General features: G+C 43.5%; 1 protein-coding gene across 1 annotated transcript in view; it reads left to right on the top strand.

The window, feature by feature from the left end:
- The window catches only part of LOC120063269 (succinyl-CoA:3-ketoacid coenzyme A transferase 1, mitochondrial-like), a 131,757-nt gene that overhangs the window by 78,010 nt on the left and 34,683 nt on the right, over positions 1–19,064 (top strand). The window contains exon 14 of the mRNA XM_039013534.1: positions 10,957–11,046. Coding sequence (XP_038869462.1) covers positions 10,957–11,046 — 90 coding nt within the window. The remainder of the gene's footprint in view (positions 1–10,956; positions 11,047–19,064) is intronic.

Genomic DNA, 19,064 nt, shown 5'->3' with positions numbered 1-19,064 from the left:
TGTCCGTGAGCTTGAGCTCATTTGCACACAAAAAACTCCTGCAATGATGAAACACCTCTGTGTTTTCCTTGTTAATGCAGATAAAATAGAGCTCCAACTTCTTAATCATAGCCTCAATTACAGATCATTCAGGCGAGAAAAAAACACCACCCAGATAGGCCAGTCGTGTGAGAAACTCGTCATCATGCAAGCTGTCAGACAAGTGAAAATTATGGTCAGTAAAGATAACTTTAAGCTTGTCTCTCAATTAAAAAAAAAAAAACGTGTCAATACTTTGGCCCTTGATAACCAGCACACTTCTGTATGTTGTAAAAGCGATACATGGTTGCTGCCCATATCATTGCTTAATGCAGAAAATACACGAGAGTTGAGGGGCCTTGCTTTAACAAAGTTAACCATTTTCATTGTAGTATCCAAAACGTCTTTCAAGACGTCAGGCATTCCCTTGGCAGGAAGAGCCTCTCAGTGGATGCTGCAGTGTACCCAAGTGGCCTCGGGAGCAACAGCTTGCACTCGCGTTACCACTCCACTATGTCTCCCTGTCATGGCGTTTGCGCCATCAGTACAGATACATACACATCTTGACCACCAAAGTCCATTTGATGTCACAAAGCTGTCCAGTACTTTAAAAATATCCTCATGTTGTCCTGGTTTCCAGTGGTTTGCAGAAGAGGATGTCTTCCTTAATTAACCCCCCATAAACGTAACGGACATATACCAGGAGCTGTGCCAGGCCCGCCACGTCTGTTGACTCATCCAGCTGTAACGGGTATGATTCACTGGGTTGTATGCGACGCAGTAATTGTTTCGAAACATGTCCTGCCATGTCACTGATGTGTCGTGAAACAGTGTTGTTTGATGACTGCATTGTCTGTATAGTGTTTTTGGCCTTTTCCCCCAGCATTGTACCAGCCATATCTGCGGCAGCTGGAAGAATTAAGTCCTCCAATATAGTATGGGGCTTGCCTGTCCTAGCCACTCGGTAGCTCACCATATAAGACGCTTCTAGCCCCTTCTTATTAATGGTATCTGTTGCTTTTATACATGTCTTACTACTCAAAAGTCGTTTTTATTCTCGCTCAAAGAACTTATTTATTTTTCTAATTGTCATGTTTTGTTTCTAAATGTCTGCGTTTTGTTTCTAAATGTTTGTTCTCAACTGGCCTACCTGGTTAAATAAAGGTGAAATTAAAAATAATACAAATAATTGACATTGTGTTGTTATTTCGCTGAACACTAGATTAGGCTAGGTTTAATTTAATTTTTGGCAGTGAAACGAGGCTACTCAGGCGAGAAAAAAACTCACCCAAATGTATATCCCCGTTGGAAAATATAAATGTACTGTTTGAAAATGTGATTATTATCATTTTTTATTATAAAAAAAAATAATAATAAATCACATTTTTATTTGGCGTACCCCTGGCGGCTTTGCCCGTACCCCTTGGGAATACTGGCCCTAAACCTATCCCATCATTTGAGATCTTAACGGACAGGATTGTTCTGACTGGAGCTCAGCCTTAAAGATGCTGAGCCTGTGGCCCCTGTGGCTCAGACAGCATTCTGGGATATTTCTAGTCCTCCAGGCTCCCTGTGGCGCTGACGGTGCCTCCTGCCCTCCGCCTCACGCTCACTTATGCTGTGTGTGTGTGTGTGTGTGTGTTCGTGCACTCTGCCTGAATGATCAGTCATTCTGCTCAAGGTTACTCCCTTTTTTCAAGCTCAGTGTTGTGTCTCCCCTGTTGCTCCTTGCCTGCAAGTGTGTGTGTGTTCTGCTCTTTAATTTAGCTCAATGTTATCCCTTTACAATGGTGTGTATGTGTGTCTCTCTGTATGTACCAACACTGTAGGTCTCCATTGTCATGTTGTGTTTTGCACATTGAGGTTTTTCATATTTCATTGGAGAAGATAATGTCTTGCAAAGAAGGTATATGTTGTTCTGAAATTGATCAGGATGCATTTCAAACCCTTTGCTCTGTACTTACTGACTCTCAGATCTGAGATGCTTGGATACATATAATATAAGGCAAGGTGCTTCTGATTAGTCTAGTTATAATCTGGTGTCGGCTATTAGTACTGGTAGTACTTGTTCTCACTATGAAGATTGCAAAACACAGTGAATCTTTTACGCTCCTTGTTGATAACAGAGCTATTGTCTCACATATGGAAATTATTTTAAACGTAATTTAGCAGAGAACATTTGTTTTATAGCTGTGTCAGACTTAACTTTGAAGGGAAATGGTGTTTTCCTCCATGGTTTGTTAATAGACTACTTTACTTTGACAGAGACATTAGCAGGTAGGCTACAGGGAACTACATGTAGTGCACTTCTGATGCTATTCTTGTTAACAAGGGATAATGTCCACTGAGATTGGGAGCGATGAGGACTACGTGTTGAACACACACACACACACACCTGCCTATTGAAACAATGGGGGAAACACAGTAAATTATCTGACTCCACTCTGAAAAGTAAAAAGTACTTTACAATGGCAGTGGTTTGTATAGTATGTTTTTCTCAACATTGTCTTTTCAAAGAGTTGATCAATAACTCTAATGAAAAGAGAGACAAAGGACTGCTATGAGCAATCATCAGTCAATTAAAGAAATGGCTGCCGTTTTCAGTCTGTATGTGTTTGTGGTGTTACTCAGAACGTTTTAAATTAGCTTATAGTCCATTCCACTTTATACAAGGCTGGCTTTTGGGGGACACAATTCTGAACAACCCTATTGCACAAGCAGCCCTCTTTGTTTTCATGTCTGTCTGTCTGTCTGTCTGTCCGATTGTCTGTCTGTGGTGCTTGTCATTAGTTGTCTGGGAAACCATGGCCTTTACTATTCTGTCGCTATGTTATTAAACAGAGAGGGGCATTTGTAGAGGACGAAAAAGAATGTCGGCATGTGAACGAGGGAGAATGAGAGCAAGAAAGAGACAATTGATAAGTAGAAACCGGTGGAAGTGAAGGCAACATTTTCTTTGGCATCCTTCGGCTGGCAGGATAAGTGAGGGTAACACAATAAACTGAACAAGGGGAAACATATTTGACTGGTTGTCATGGTAACGCCACAGGCCGAGCTACATCTGAAGTAGCCTATTTACAGTTGTTTTAATTGAACCTGATAAGGTCTTCCCCTGATATGTCTGAGTAAGTAAAGACAATAGCCTCTTCTCCACTTCAACTTGACCTTATGGAGAACCTTACCCTTACAAGTTCCCTCTTTCAGTTCAGATAAATACAAAGGCTTTAAACTGTTTGGAAAGCCTATCTTTTTTTTTTTTCATTTTTATTTAAATTTAAATAAAAAATGCTTTACATTTATTTAACTAGGCAAGTCAGTTAAGAACAAATTCTTATTTTCAATGACGGCCAAACGGGGGCAGAATGACAGATTTTTACCTTGTCAGCTCAGGGATGCGATCTTGCAACCTTTCGGTAACTAGTCTAACGCTCTAACCACTAGGCTACCTGCCTATGTGCTAGGCTGGGTCCCAAACGGCTCTTTCTGTCACACCCTGATCAGTTTCACCTGTCCTCGTTATTGTCTCCACCCCCTCCAGATGTCTCTTGTTTTTCCCAGTGTATTTATCCCTGTGTTTCCTGTCTCTCTGTGACAGTTTGTCTTGTATGTTTCCAAGTCAACCAGCGTTTTTCCCGTTCTCATGCTTTTTGCATTCTCCTTTCTCTAGTCCTCCCGGTTTTGACCCTTGCCTGTTTTATGTACTTTCTACCCGCCTGCCTGACCATTCTGCCTGCCTTGACCACGAGCCTGTCTCCAACCATCCAACCAATAAAATGCAAATTAATTACTTAAAAATCATACAAAGTGATTTTCTGGATTTTTGTTTTAGATTCCGTCTCACAGTTGAAGTGTACCTATGATAAAAATTACAGACCTCTACATGCTTTGTAAGTAGGAAAACCTGCAAAATCGGCAGTGTATCAAATACTTGTTCTCCCCACTGTATATTGTACTTGTTTTTACAAATCGATACTTGGTGTCAAATATTGATATAATATCGTCCAAAAATAATATCGCAATATGTAATTGTTGATTTTTTTTCTCCCCCCCACCATCACTATTCTGAAGATAAACAATTCCACCAAAAAATACCAAAAACACAAGATAATAAGTCAGTGGTGATATCGATCAATTTAATTTAACCCTCCTACCTCTAAAAGTCTGCAGGAAGCCGTATTGTTGTATGCAGCTGCTGTTTGTTTAAAATAACTCCAGTGGAACCGGGGGGGACTGCTCTGCGAACTGTTTCCAATGGCTGTTGAATAAATATCAATAGAACAACAATGGAGTGATTCATGTGAGAGGACCGGACTATAGTTAACGCGGTGGTCAGATTTACCGTTGCCAAGCAATGAAGCTCCATCGGACAAAAAATCTACCTGATTGGTGACTGTCCAAATTTTGATTAAATATGTGAGATTACATTATAATTAAGAATGAAAGCTCTCTCTCGTTCTTTATCTATTTAAACCAAGGAAACGCACGCACGCACGCTCTCACTCACACACTCACTCACTCACTCACTCACACTCACTCACTCACTCACACTCACTCACTCACTCACTCACTCACTCACTCACTCACTCACTCACTCACACACACACTCACTCACTAGATAATGTTCTGTTTTTCCCTCCGGATCGAGCGGCATTGGGATCAAAGTGTTTTCAGATAATCACATTGAAAGCTTATATATCTGACGGAGAGCAAATGCAGTCTAACCCTGGTGTAGACACGGCAAAGCAGCCTACTCTCCTCAATCAACCGTTCTTATGTTGTTACGGTGCTGTTGTCTCCCAATGTTTAAATCAAAATGCAGGTAGCCTAGTGGTTAGAGCGTTGGGCCAGTAACCGAATCGCAGAGCTGACAAGGTAAAAATCTGTCATTCTTCCCCTTAAAAAGGCAGTTAACCCGCTGTTCCCCTGTAGGCCGTCATTGTAAATAAAAATTTGTTTTTAACTGACTTGCCTAGTTAAATAAAGGTGAAAAGAAAAAAAAATATATATATATACTACCGTTCAAAATTTTGGGGTCACTTAGAAATGTCCTTGTTTTTGAAAGAGAAGCATCTTTTTTGTCCATTTTAAAATAACATCAAATTGAACAGAAATCATTAGGAAACCCTTTTGCAATTATGTTAGCACGGTTCAAAACTGTTGTGCTTATTAAAGAAGCAATACAACTGGCCTTCTTTAGACTAGTTGAGTATCTGGAGCATCAGCATTTGTGGGTTCGATTACAGACTCAAAATGGCCAGAAACAAACAACTTTCTTCTGAAACTCGTCAGTCTATTCTTGTTCTGAGAAATGAAGGCTATTCCATGCGAGAAATTGCCAAGAAACTGAAGATCTCGTACAATGTTGTGTACTACTCCCTTCACAGAACAGCGCAAACTGTCTCTAACCAGAATAGAAAGAGGAGTGGGAGGCCCCGGTGCACAACTGAGCAAGAGTACAAGTACATTAGAGTGTCTAGTTTGAGATACAGACGCCTCACAAGTCCTCAACTGGCACCTTCATTAAATAGTACCCGCAAAACACTAGTCTCAACGTCAACAGTGAAGAGGTGACTCCGGGATGCTGGCCTTCTAGGCAGAGTTCCTCTGTCCAGTGTCTGTGTTCTTTTCTTTTTATTGGCCAGTCTGAGATATGGCTTTTTCTTTGCAACTCTGCCTAGAAGGCCAGCCTCCCGGAGTCGACTCTTTACTGTTGACGTTGAGACTGGTGTTTTGGGGGTTTATTTAATGGGACTGCCGTGCAGAAATATCAGCCCACAGAGAGAAGCACGAGATTGAACATCACTCAAGTTTCTAGAGCAGTGGTCTCCAACCGGTCGATCAAGATCCAACCGGCATTCTTAGTCGATCGCCAAACATTTCTGTAAAAAACCCAACGATAAATTCAGCTGCCCTGCGCGCCGGGTAGGCGAACTGTTGCCATTTTGAACCATTTTATGTCTCTGAAGATGCAAACACTGCCTTCCTGGCGGGCCCAGAGAGCAAATCATGTGCACTATAGGCCTACCGCTGGCCAATCGGATTGCTCAGATGACCGTGTCTGCAGTAACGTAGCAGGGATAAAATAAAGTTTACAGCAAAGTTGATACTGTGAGATTTCAAAACATTTAAAACCATAACTAGAGAGAGACGGTCAACGAATACAGCAAAGAGATGCTGTTTTTATGAGTGAGTTCATGTTTAAGTTCTTACTCAGCCATGTCAACACTTTGTATTCAACACTTTTATAAACCATAAAATACATGTTCTTCCTATTTCCAGTCAGCACTACAACAAGCAGTGCAGCAGTAATGAATGAGTAGCAAAGTGTATCTATAGGCTTGCATTGTTTTTATTATTAGTGGCTTGTTTTTTGTTTTTTTCAAACAATATTTAACTTTCTCTGTTCATATGGGTAACAGCATGAATTATTGCATGAGGCAGAAATAATGCGTTGCGATTCAAGTTTCACCATCATCTGGAAGACAGTGTCCCTTTTTGGTTTGATCAGTGTTAGTGGAGGAAAGGGAGAGAGGAGGAATGTTGAGAGGTGGACCCTCAGTCTGCTGCTCTCTCCCTCCGCTGAGACTGACCATCAGATGCAGGCTTCATCAGCGTAGTAAAGTAAAATTATTTAAATGTATGCTTACTCAGCTGTGCTTCACAAGTAATACAACAACGGATCTATTACCAGTGTGATATTTAAATATATATATTTTTAAATGGCCTGAACAACAATGCATTCATTGGCAGGGAAATTCAAGCAAAGCCAATATGCAGTGATAATGTATTACATTTACATACATTTAGTCATTTAGCAGACGCTCTTATCCAGAGCGACTTACAAATTGGAAAGTTCATACATATTCATCCCGGTCCCCCCGTGGGAATTGAACCCTGGTCCCCCCGTGGGAATTGAACCCACAACCCTGGCGTTGCAAGCGCCATGCTCTACCAACTGAGCCACACGAGACCCATGTATTGGGCCTATAGTTTACTGCACAAACCTCATTGCTACAGAACTGTTTTTAATTGGTTAATGTTGCATAGACTTAGGTTTTTTAAGTCATGTAATAAAATATCTGAGTGGTAGATCTTGGCATTTTGACTCCGTGATTTTGACTCAGAAAAGGTTGGTGACCACTGTTCTAGAGTTTTCCCTATTAACACTATCAATGTTTCCCTTTACTGTGGCAATTGTGCTCGAATCAACGCAATATTATCCACTTTTTATTGAAACAATCCGAAACAAAACAAGCTATGCAAGAGATTTTTTAGAGGCAGAACGCAAAGGAGTAGGATTCTATTGCATTGACACGCAGTACTCATTGCCATATATGGCTCTGTGCCATTTACTTTGAACTGTGTTTACAGCATGAGCAGTCGTGAGGAGATGCGCTTGTTTTGAGATCAAAGCGAGAGCTCCATGTAGCCACATGTGCACATTTTGTTCATATCCTTTACTAGTTAGTGAGCTATTAGCCCAGTTATAGATCATTTGTAGTCAGCAATGGCGGAGTGATTGCTTACTACAAGAGCACAAAACATGTACATTTCTAGACATCTTTGAAAAACCAGTCATTTGGAGAAATGTCCTATAGTCTGATGAAACAAAAATAGAACTGTTTTGCCATAATGACCATCGTTATGTTTGGAGGAAAAAGGGGGAGGCTTGCAAGCTGAAGAACACCATCCCAACCGGGAAGCACGGGGGTGGCAGCATCATGTTGTGGGAGTGCTTTGCTGCAGGAGGGACTTGTGCACTTCACAAAATAGATGGCATCATGAGGTAGGAAAATTATGTGGATATATTGAAGCAACATCACAAGACATCAGTCAGGAAATTAAAGCTTGCTCGCAAATGGGTCTTCCAAATGGACAATGACTCCAAGCATACTTACAAAGTTGTGGCAAAATGGCTTAAGGACAACAAAGTCGAGGTATTGCAGTGGCCATCACAAAGCCCTGACCTCAATTCTATAGAAAATTTGTGCTCAGAACTGAAAAAGCGTGTGCGAGCAAGGAGGCCAACAAACCTGACTCAGTTACACCAGCTCTGTCAGGAGGAATGGGCCAAAATTCACCCAACTTATTGTGGGAAGCTTGTGGAAGGCTACCTGAAACGTTTGACCAAGTTAAACAATTTAAAGGCAATGCTACCAAATACTAATTGAGTGTATGTAAACTTCTGACCCATTGGGAATGTAATGAAAGAAATAAAAGCTGAAATAAATCATTTTCTCTACTATTATTCTGACTTTCACATTCTTAAAATAAAGTGGTGATCCTAATTGACCTAAGACAGGGAATTTCTACTAGGATTAAATGTCAGCAATTGTTTAAAACGAGTACAACACGCCTGTTTCAGAAAGCTTGCTCAACCTACTGTATTTTCCTATGTATTTCATCTATTCAGTGTGACAAGGAATGAAGAAGAGATCTGGAGCGGGAACAACTTTATTGGGTGAAATTCATTCCCTCCCTCCCATCCTCTCTCACTCTCTACCTCACCCAAACTTTAATGCATACTGTATTCGTATACTGTAAGGAATACTAACAGACTGTATACACACATACCAACCATATATTCCCTGGATATTCAACAGAGTGCCGTGCAGGCAGTTGTGATTGATGAGCGAAGCAGCTTTTAAATGGGTTTTTCAGTCATCTCACCCCCTGGGCATGTGCATGCCAGGAAAGCTCATTGGACACAGAGAAATGAGAGACCTGCGTATAATTTGTCTCCCACTTGGCAATCCAATTTTGATGTTCTAATTAGATTTTTCTTCACTGCTTTTGGAAACAAATATTTTCTCTAGTCTGTATTGAATGCAAACCTCGTGTGTGTGTGCGTGTGTGTGTGTGTGCGTGTGTGTGTGTGTGTGTGTGTGTGTGTGTGTGTGTGTGTGTGTGTGTGTGTGTGTGTGTGTGTGTGTGTGTGTGTGTGTGTGTGTTTTCACTGTGTCCATTAACAAGAAATACGCTGGCTGGGGCTGGACTCTGAAGTAATACAGTGTTTATTCAGTTGTATTCCCCACTGGGCAGACTGTTAATATGCCTCTCTCTACAGTGGATTACTGTATACAGTGCCAGTTTGGTTTAGCCTCTGGATTGGAAAGAGTGCTATGCTCAGGCCTACGTAAGAGAAAAGCAAACAACTGGCAAAATACTCTGTTTCGGTTGTTACTGGTGACATGTGTGGAAGATGCATTACTTTATGTTCTGTTTCGGTTGTTACTGGTGGCATGTGTGGAAGATGCATTACTTCATGTTCTGTTTCGGTTGTTATGTGCGGAAGATGCGTTACTTTACATTCTGTATTGGCTGTTACTGGTGGCATGTGTGGAAGATGTGTTACTTTACATTCTGTATCGGTTGTTACTGGTGGCATGTGTGGAAGATGTGTTACTTTACATTCTGTATCGGCTGTTACTGGTGACAGGTGTGGAAGATGCGTTACTTTACATTCTGTATCGGCTGTTACTGGTGACAGGTGTGGAAGATGCGTTACTTTACATTCTGTATCGGTTGTTACTGGTGGCATGTGTGGAAGATGTGTTACTTTACATTCTGTATCGGCTGTTACTGGTGACAGGTGTGGAAGATGCGTTACTTTACATTCTGTATCGGCTGTTACTGGTGGCATGTGTGGAAGATGTGTTACTTTACATTCTGTATTGGCTGTTACTGGTGACAGGTGTGGAAGATGCGTTACTTTACATTCTGTATTGGCTGTTACTGGTGGCATGTGTGGAAGATGCGTTACTTTACGTTCTGTATTGGCTGTTACTGGTGGCATGTGTGGAAGATGTGTTACTTTACATTCTGTATCGGCTGTTACTGGTGGCATGTGTGGAAGATGTGTTACTTTACGTTCTGTATCGGCTGTTACTGGTGGCACGCATGGAAGATGCGTTACTTTACATTCTGTATTGGCTGTTACTGGTGGCATGTGTGGAAGATGCGTTACTTTACATTCTGTATTGGCTGTTACTGGTGGCATGTGTGGAAGATGCGTTACTTTACATTCTGTATTGGCTGTTACTGGTGGCATGTGTGGAAGATGCGTTACTTTACATTCTGTATTGGCTGTTACTGGTGGCATGTGTGGAAGATGCGTTACTTTACATTCTGTATTGGCTGTTACTGGTGACAGGTGTGGAAGATGCGTTACTTTACATTCTGTATTGGCTGTTACTGGTGGCATGTGTGGAAGATGCGTTACTTTACATTCTGTATCGGCTGTTACTGGTGGCATGTGTGGAAGATACGTACCTTGGCTTTCTCTTTCAGCTGTTACTGGTGACAGGTGTGGAAAACGTGTTATTTAACGTTCTGTATCGGTTGTTACTGGTGGCATGTGTGTAAGCTGTGTTACTTTACATTCTGTATCGGCTGTTAATGGTGGCATGTGTGGAAAATACGTAACTTTGCTTACTCTTTTGGCTGTTACTGGTGGCATGTGTGGAAGATGCGTTACTTTACATTCTGTATTGGCTGTTACTGGTGGCATGTGTGGAAGATGCGTTACTTTACATTCTGTATTGGCTGTTACTGGTGGCATGTGTGGAAGATGCGTTACTTTACATTCTGTATTGGCTGTTACTGGTGACAGGTGTGGAAGATGCGTTACTTTACATTCTGTATTGGCTGTTACTGGTGGCATGTGTGGAAGATGCGTTACTTTACATTCTGTATTGGCTGTTACTGGTGGCATGTGTGGAAGATACGTACCTTGGCTTTCTCTTTCAGCTGTTACTGGTGACAGGTGTGTAAGCTGTGTTACTTTACATTCTGTATCGGCTGTTAATGGTGGCATGTGTGGAAAATACGTAACTTTGCTTACTCTTTTGGCTGTTGCTGTTGGTGTGTGTGGAAGATGTGTTACTTTGAGTACCCCTGGGCTCTATTGTTTACTGTAATGCTTTGTTTGTCCTTCAGGGTAAGATGGTGAAGGGGATGGGTGGAGCCATGGATCTGGTGGCCAGCGCTGGAACCAAGGTGGTCGTCACCATGGAGCACTCCGCTAAGGTAAGAGTATGTGTCTGTGTGCACGTGCATACATCCAAAGCAATCCCAAGGCCATCTTGTTCCAGTGTTGTGTATATGAGTGACTCCAGATCAGCTATATTTAGGACATCATATACAGTTGAAGTCGTAAGTTTACATACACCTTTGCCAAATACATTTAAATTCAGTTTCACAATTCCTGACATTTAATCCTAGTGAAAATTCCCCATCTTAGGTCAGTTAGGATCACCACTTTATTTTAAGAATGTGAAATGTCAGAATAATAGTAGAGAGAATGATTTATTTCAGCTTTTATTTTTTTTCAGTGGGAATGTGTGGTTCATATACCCAAAGAGGGCAACGTCATGACAGCAGTATGTCGTGTTGTTAACTATTCCGAATTAAGTGATATGACATGCTATTCTATAAAATCCTTTCTCTGTAATTCATATTACCTGATTGAGCTAATCATGTAAATGTAATTAACTAGAAAGTCGGGGCACCACGAAATAATATTTATAGAGCAGTTATCTTCCGAATAAACTCTTAAAGACCTAGTAATATTTTACATCAATAGCAGTCAATATTAATCGTCACCTTATTTCAGTCTCATCTGAAAGTTGTAAATTCTTGGTTATCTTCACGAACCCTGGCTAACAAGTTGAATCAGCAATACAAAATTGGGTTTAATTATTTATTTACTAAATACCTAACTAATCACACAGAATTACATATACACAGAATGAACCATACATTGATTAAAAATTATGTCAAAAAGGAAAACGTCCCTAGCGGACGGAACAGAGTTTTTTGAGTGAAAGAGCGGGAAGACTGAAGAACAAAGGGAGAAGCAATGTCTCTATCGGGCCGTAGGCAGCTACTCTATCGTAAATACAGAATCTTATGCATTCTAAATTACCGCCCATTTAGAAAAGGAAAATGCAATACATATTTACTCTGAGCTGCGCTTCAATAGGTTGGTGGTAGATGGATGACCGTGTTGCCCAACAGAGTCCTTTGTCCTTTTGAAGAGTGTCTCTGGTGGTGAACGGGAAACGTTGTAGTGTCGTCGTTGTGTGGTAGACGGTATACTCTGTCTGTACTTTCCCAGTCCACGCTTGGTGGCTGGAGTGAATCAGCGTTCATAAGTTCATACAATTCGCAACCAAAGCTCACGCTGAGGTTGGCTTCGTTCTGTAGTTATTATCTGAACCCTTCTGACATCGGATCGTCATCCTAATGTCCCCGGAAAGGGAAGTTATATTGTCTTAAAGGCTTTATATAGGAAGGGAGAGGAGGGTGTGTTTCATAGTTTATAACCAATGTCTCTTCACGTGGGCGGGCCACTGAGTCAGGCCTAATTCACTCATGAAAACCCAATTCTCACATTTTAGAAGCTAAAATCACATTTCATCCCCTCACAAATAATTTCATATTCAAACATTTAAATTGCACAACAATTCCATGTGAATCTGATAACTATAATGTGTAGACTTTCCACTGTACAGTTTACGTCATCCTATCATTGATGAGAATGTCTCAGATGACAACCGAACTGACATCATATTCATTAAGTACCAACGCATATGTTCAACTGGTTGGATTACCAAAATATGGTTAATTTCCCCCCACCTTCTGATGTTCCCAGAATCTCTATGTTAACCAAGGGATTTTCAATAGTCACATCAGTAGGGTAGAGAGAGGAAAAAAGAGGGGAGAGGTATTTATGACTGTCATAAACCTACCCCCAGGCCAGCGTCATGACAGGTATGACCGCTGAGTGGTCCCATGGTGTTTATACTTGCGCACTATTGTTTGTACAGATGAACGTGGTACCTTCAGGCGTTTGGTAATTGCTCCCAAGGATGAACCAGACTTGTGGAGGTCTACAATTTTTTTTCTGAGATCTTGGCTGATTTCTTTTGATTTTCCCATGATGTCAAGCAAAGAGGTACTGAGTTTGAAGGTAGGCCTTGAAATACATCCACAGGTACACCTCCAATTGACTCTAATTATGTCAAATTGCCTATCAGAGGCTTCTAAAGCCATTACATAATTTTCTGCAATTTTACAAGCTGTTTAAAGGCAGTCAACTTAGTGTATGTAAACTTCTGACCCACTGGAATTGTGATACAGTGAATTATAAGTTAAATAATCTGTCTGTGAACAATTGTTGGAAAAATGACTTGTGTCATGCACGAAGTAGATGTCCTAACCGACTTGCCAAAACTTGTTAACAAGACATTTGTGGAGTGGTTGAAAACGAGTTTTAATGACTCCCACCTAAGTGTATGTAAACTTCCAACTTCAACTGTATGTCCTTTGTGTGTGTATGTGTGTGTGTGTGTGTGTGTGTGTGTGTGTATATATATATATATATATATATATATATATACACTGCTCAAAAAAATAAAGGGAACACTTAAACAACACAATGTAACTCCAAGTCAATCACACTTCTGTGAAATCAAACTGTCCACTTAGGAAGCAACACTGATTGACAATAAATTTCACATGCTGTTGTGCAAATGGAATAGACAAAAGGTGGAAATTATAGGCAATTAGCAAGACACTCCCAATAAAGGAGTGGTTCTGCAGGTGGTGACCACAGACCACTTCTCAGTTCCTATGCTTCCTGGCTGATGTTTTGGTCACTTTTGAATGCTGGCGGTGCTTTCACTCTAGTGGTAGCATGAGACGGAGTCTACAACCCATACAAGTGGCTCATGTAGTGCAGCTCATCCAGGATGGCACATCAATGCGAGCTGTGGCAAGAAGGTTTGCTGTGTCTGTCAGCGTAGTGTCCAGAGCATGGAGGCGCTACCAGGAGACGTGGAGGAGGCCGTAGGAGGGCAACAACCCAGCAGCAGGACCGCTACCTCCGCCTTTGTGCAAGGAGGATCAGGAGGAGCACTGCCAGAGCCCTGCAAAATGACCTCCAGCAGGCCACAAATGTGCATGTGTCTGCTCAAACGGTCAGAAACAGACTCCATGAGGGTGGTATGAGGGCCCGACGTCCATAGGTGGGGGTTGTGCTTACAGCCCAACACCGTGCAGGACGTTTGGCATTTGCCAGAGAACACCAAGATTGGCAAATTCGCCACTGGCGCCCTGTGCTCTTCACAGATGAAAGCAGGTTCACACTGAGGACGTGACAGACGTGACAGAGTCTGGAGACGCCGTGGAGAACGTTCTGCTGCTTGCAACATCCTCCAGCATGACCGGTTTGGCGGTGGGTCAGTCATGGTGTGGGGTGGCATTCTTTGGGGGGCCGCACAGCCCTCCATGTGCTCGCCAGAGGTAGCCTGACTGCCATTAGGTACCGAGATGAGATCCTCAGACCCCTTGTGAGACCATATGCTGGTGCGGTTGGCCCTGGGTTCCTCCTAATGCAAGACAATGCTAGACCTCATGTGGCTGGAGTGTGTCAGCAGTTCCTGCAAGAGGAAGGCATTGATGCTATGGACTGGCCCGCCCGTTCCCCAGACCTGAATCCAATTGAGCACATCTGGGACATCATGTCTCGCTCCATCCACCAAAGCCACGTTGCACCACAGACTTACCAGGAGTTGGCAGATGCTTTAGTCAAGGTCTGGGAGGAGATCCCTCAGGAGACCATCCGCCACCTCATCAGGAGCATGCCCAGGTGTTGTAGGGAGGTCATACAGGCACGTGGAGGCCACACACACTACTGAGCCTCATTTTTACTTGTTTTAAGGACATTACATCAAAGTTGGATCAGCCTGTAGTGTGGTTTTCCACTTTAATTTTGAGTGCGACTCCAAATCCATGGGTTGATAAATTTGATTTCCATTGATCATTTTTGTGTGATTTTGTTGTCAGCACATTCAACTATGTAAAGAAAAAAGTATTTAATAAGAATATTTCATTCATTCAGATCTAGGATGTGTTATTTTAGTGTTCCCTTTATTTTTTTGAGCAGTGTATATATGCTCCCTTTTTAAGAAAAATATTTTGTGATATACTGTAACCTCTCTGATTGTGATGAGTCAGTTCCTCTAATGAGCTTTTGATTCCCATAATGGATGAATTAATGAGTTTAAATGATGCCTTTGACAGTCCCAGAGCTCCCTATAGGCGCCTTGGTGCTCAGATGGACTAATGCTGTCATCCACTACCAATACGTACTGGAGCAGTACACCAACCTGATTATGGCAGTTAAATGCAATTCCCTGAAAAAGCCTGTAATTGAAGTGTTTGTTGCCATGGCTGCCCAGGCCTATGATCTGTAATATAAGTGTTTGTGGAAGTTGCTGGCTGTCCAGGCCAATGTAAACAGTCACCGACATAACCGTTCAGTTGGAGGTCAAAAAGGGTAGGTCACAATTCTGTTTGTATATATGTTTTCATGGATATGCTTTTTAATAAAAACTATTTGAAACAAGCCATTACACTTTGTTATTATCATGGCATTTCATTAATATTTTCAGTGGTGGAAAAAGTACCCAATTGTCATACTTGAGTAAAAGTAAAGATACCTTCAAGGTACAGTCACCCAGTAAAATATTACTTGAGTACGTCAAAAAGTATTTGGTTTTAAATATATTTAAGTATCAAAAGTAAATGTAATTTCTAAAATAGAACTTGTATGTTCTCTTGATGAGTGTGTGATTTTGGCCATTTTCCTGTCTTGATTAGCATTCAAAATGTAAATACTACCCTTGTGTGTCAGAGAAAATGTATGGAGTAAAATGTACATTATTTTCTTTCGGAATGCAGTGAAGTAAAGTTATGAATAATTAACTAAAGTGCAGATACCCCCCAAAATGACATAAGTAGTACTTTAAAGTATTTTTACTTAACCACTGATTATTATTTAGGTTATTACTTATTAATATGATTTTTTTAAATTAAGAAATGCCAGGTTGGAGAGGATCTGTCGCATTTTCGTATTGACCCAACATGAACAGAGTCAAAATAAAGATATATGCCTACCTTTTCCTTGTCTTTTGGCTTTTCTGCATATCAAAAAATATAATACAGATTCTATTTTGATGCACAAAACCATTCAAACGAAGTCCGATGGGTTTTCTCTCACTTTTCCCCAAATATTTGCATAACGTCACAAACCATGTTGCTATGGTCATTTGATGGCAGTGGCATTGGCACATATATGTACTTTGTTGTGACTTTACTTTAACATTAACCTGAAGACTGTTATTTATCTAGTTAACAAAATATGTTTAATTGTTACATGATTCAATTAAGCATGTAACAATTAACTCATTAGGATCTGGGGTACTGCGAGAGCGGGTCTTTAAAGAGTTACCATTTCCCGAATTTAACTCTAAAACGTCTTTACCTATCACGTCTATAAACAGTCAACTTATTAATCATAACCTCGTGTCATATCACCATTCTGAACAGTCGTAACCTCCTTGCATCTGAAAAAACTAGCCTTACTTATGATTCAGTACTACACAAACTGGTTTAATTATTTATTTACTTGCTAATTAAATGGGAACACAGGATAAACACACACACTGGTTATTGACTGGAGATGTAATACACTGAAAAGAGGTCCCTTGCGGAATGACAACAACATGGATGCTTGTTAATGAAGAGATGGAGAGGAACAGAGACGCTGTCACGATCGTCTATGGGTGAGAGAGAGGACCAAGGCGCAGCGTGTGCAAAATACATTCTCTTTTATTTAGAGAAGGGAAAAACACGCAACGAACACTATAACAAAACGAAACAAAACAACAAACGATCGTGAAGCTATAAACGTAAGTGCACACACAAGCTACAAACGTACAACATAGACAATTACCCACAAAACCCAAATGCCTATGGCTGCCTTAAATATGGCTCTCAATCAGAGACAATAAACCACAGCTGCCTCTAATTGAGAACCAATCTAGGCAGCCATAGACATACAAACACCTAGACAAGACACTGACCCATATACCCTACAAAACCCCTAGACAATACAAAAACACATACATTCCCCATGTCACACCCTGACCTAACTAAAATAATAAAGAAAACAAAGAATACTAAGGCCAGGGCGTGACAGTACCCCCCCCCCCCCCCCCCCCAAAGGTGCGGACTCCGGCCGCACAACCTGACATTGAAGGGGAGGGTCCGGGGTGGGCCTTATTATGGCGGCGGCTCGGGTGCGGGACGTGGCCCCCACTCCACCATTGTCAATACCCGCTTTGGTGGCGCCTCTGGAGCGGCGACCCTTGTAGCAAGTCCCGGACTGAAGACCATCCCAGAGGGCGCCACCGGACGGATGGGTAGCTCCGGACTGAGGGACGGCAGCTCCGGACTGAGGGACGGCAGCTCCGGACTGAGGGACGGCAGCTCCGGACTGAGGGATCTGGCTGCTCATGGCTGGCTGACGGATCTGGCTGCTCATGGCTGGCTGACGGATCTGGCTGCTCATGGCTGGCTGACGGATCTGGCTGCTCATGGCTGGCTGACGGATCTGGCTGCTCATGGCTGGCTGACGGATATGGCTGCTCATGGCTGGCTGACGGATCTGGCTGCTCATGGCTGGCGGACGGATCTGGCTGATCATGGCTGGCGGACGGATCTGGCTGCTCATGGCTGGCGGACGGATCTGGCTGCTCATGGCTGGCGGACGGCTCGGGCTGATCCTGTCTGGCGGACGGCTCGGGCTGATCCTGTCTGGCGGACGGCTCTGGCTGATCCTGTCTGGCGGACGGCTCTGGCTGATCCTGTCTGGCGGACGGCTCTGGCTGATCCTGTCTGGCGGACGGCTCTGGCTGATCCTGTCTGGCGGACGGCTCTGGCTGATCCTGTCTGGCGGACGGCTCTGACGGCTCGGGACAGACGGGCAGCTCTGACGGTGCTTGGCAGACGGGCAGCTCTGACGGTGCTTGGCAGACGGGCAGCTCAGACGGTGCTTGGCAGACGGGCAGCTCAGACGGTGCTTGGCAGACGGGCAGCTCAGACGGTGCTTGGCAGACGGGCAGCTCAGACGGTGCTTGGCAGACGGGCAGCTCTGGCCGGCTGAGGCACACTGTATGCCTGGTGCGTGGTGCCGGAACTGGAGGTACCGGGCTAAGGACACGCACCTTCAGGCTAGTGCGGGGAGAAGGAACAGGGCATACTGGACCCTGGAGACGCACATTAGGCCTAGTGCGTGGTGCCGGCACTGGTGGTACTGGGCTGGGGACACGCATCTCAGGGCTAGTGCGGGGAGCAGCAACAGGACGCACAGGACTCTGGGGACACACAGGAGGCTTGGTGCGTGGTGTAGGCACTGGTGGTAATGGGCTGGAGACACGCACCATAGGGCTAGTGCGTGGAGGAGGAACAGGGCTCTGGAGACGCACAGGAAGCCTGGTGCGTGGTGTAGGCACTGGTGGTACTGGGCTGGGGCGGGGAGGTGGCGCCGGAAATACCGGACCGTGCAGGCGTACTGGCTCCCTTGAGCACTGAGCCTGCCCAACCTTACCTGGTTGTATGCTCCCCGTCGCCCGACCAGTGCTGGGAGGTGGAATAACCCGCACCGGGCTATGTAGGCGAACCGGGGACACCATGCGTAAGGCTGGTACCATGTAAGCCGGCCCGAGGAGACGCACTGGTGGCCAGATGCGTTGGGCCGGCTTCATGACATCCGGCTCAATACTCAATCTAGCCCGGCCGATACGAGGAGCTGGTATGTACCGCACCGGGCTATGCACACGTACAGGAGACACCATGCGCTCTACTGCGTAACACGGTGTCTGCCCGTACTCTCGCTCTCCACGTTAAGTACAGGGAGTAGGCGCAGGTCTCCTACCTGACTTCGCCACACTCCCTTTTAGCCCCCCCCAATACATTTTTTGGGCTGACTCACAGGCTTCCTACCGCGTCTTCGTGCTGCCTCCATTCGCCGGTATCCCTCCTCGCACTGCGCCAGAGAATCCCAGGCGGGCTCCGGCACTCGCCCTGGGTCGATCGCCCACCTGTCGATCTCCTCCCACGTAGTGTAGCCCATATCCTGCTCCCTTTGCCATAAATCCTGTGTGTATTGCTCCTGTTGCCGCTTGACACGCCGCTTG

This window comes from Salvelinus namaycush, chromosome 18 (genome assembly GCF_016432855.1).
Source record: "Salvelinus namaycush isolate Seneca chromosome 18, SaNama_1.0, whole genome shotgun sequence".
NCBI classification, from domain to species: domain Eukaryota; kingdom Metazoa; phylum Chordata; class Actinopteri; order Salmoniformes; family Salmonidae; genus Salvelinus; species Salvelinus namaycush.
Note: the sequence above shows the minus strand (reverse complement) of the source record. Positions and strands in the feature narration are given on the sequence as shown.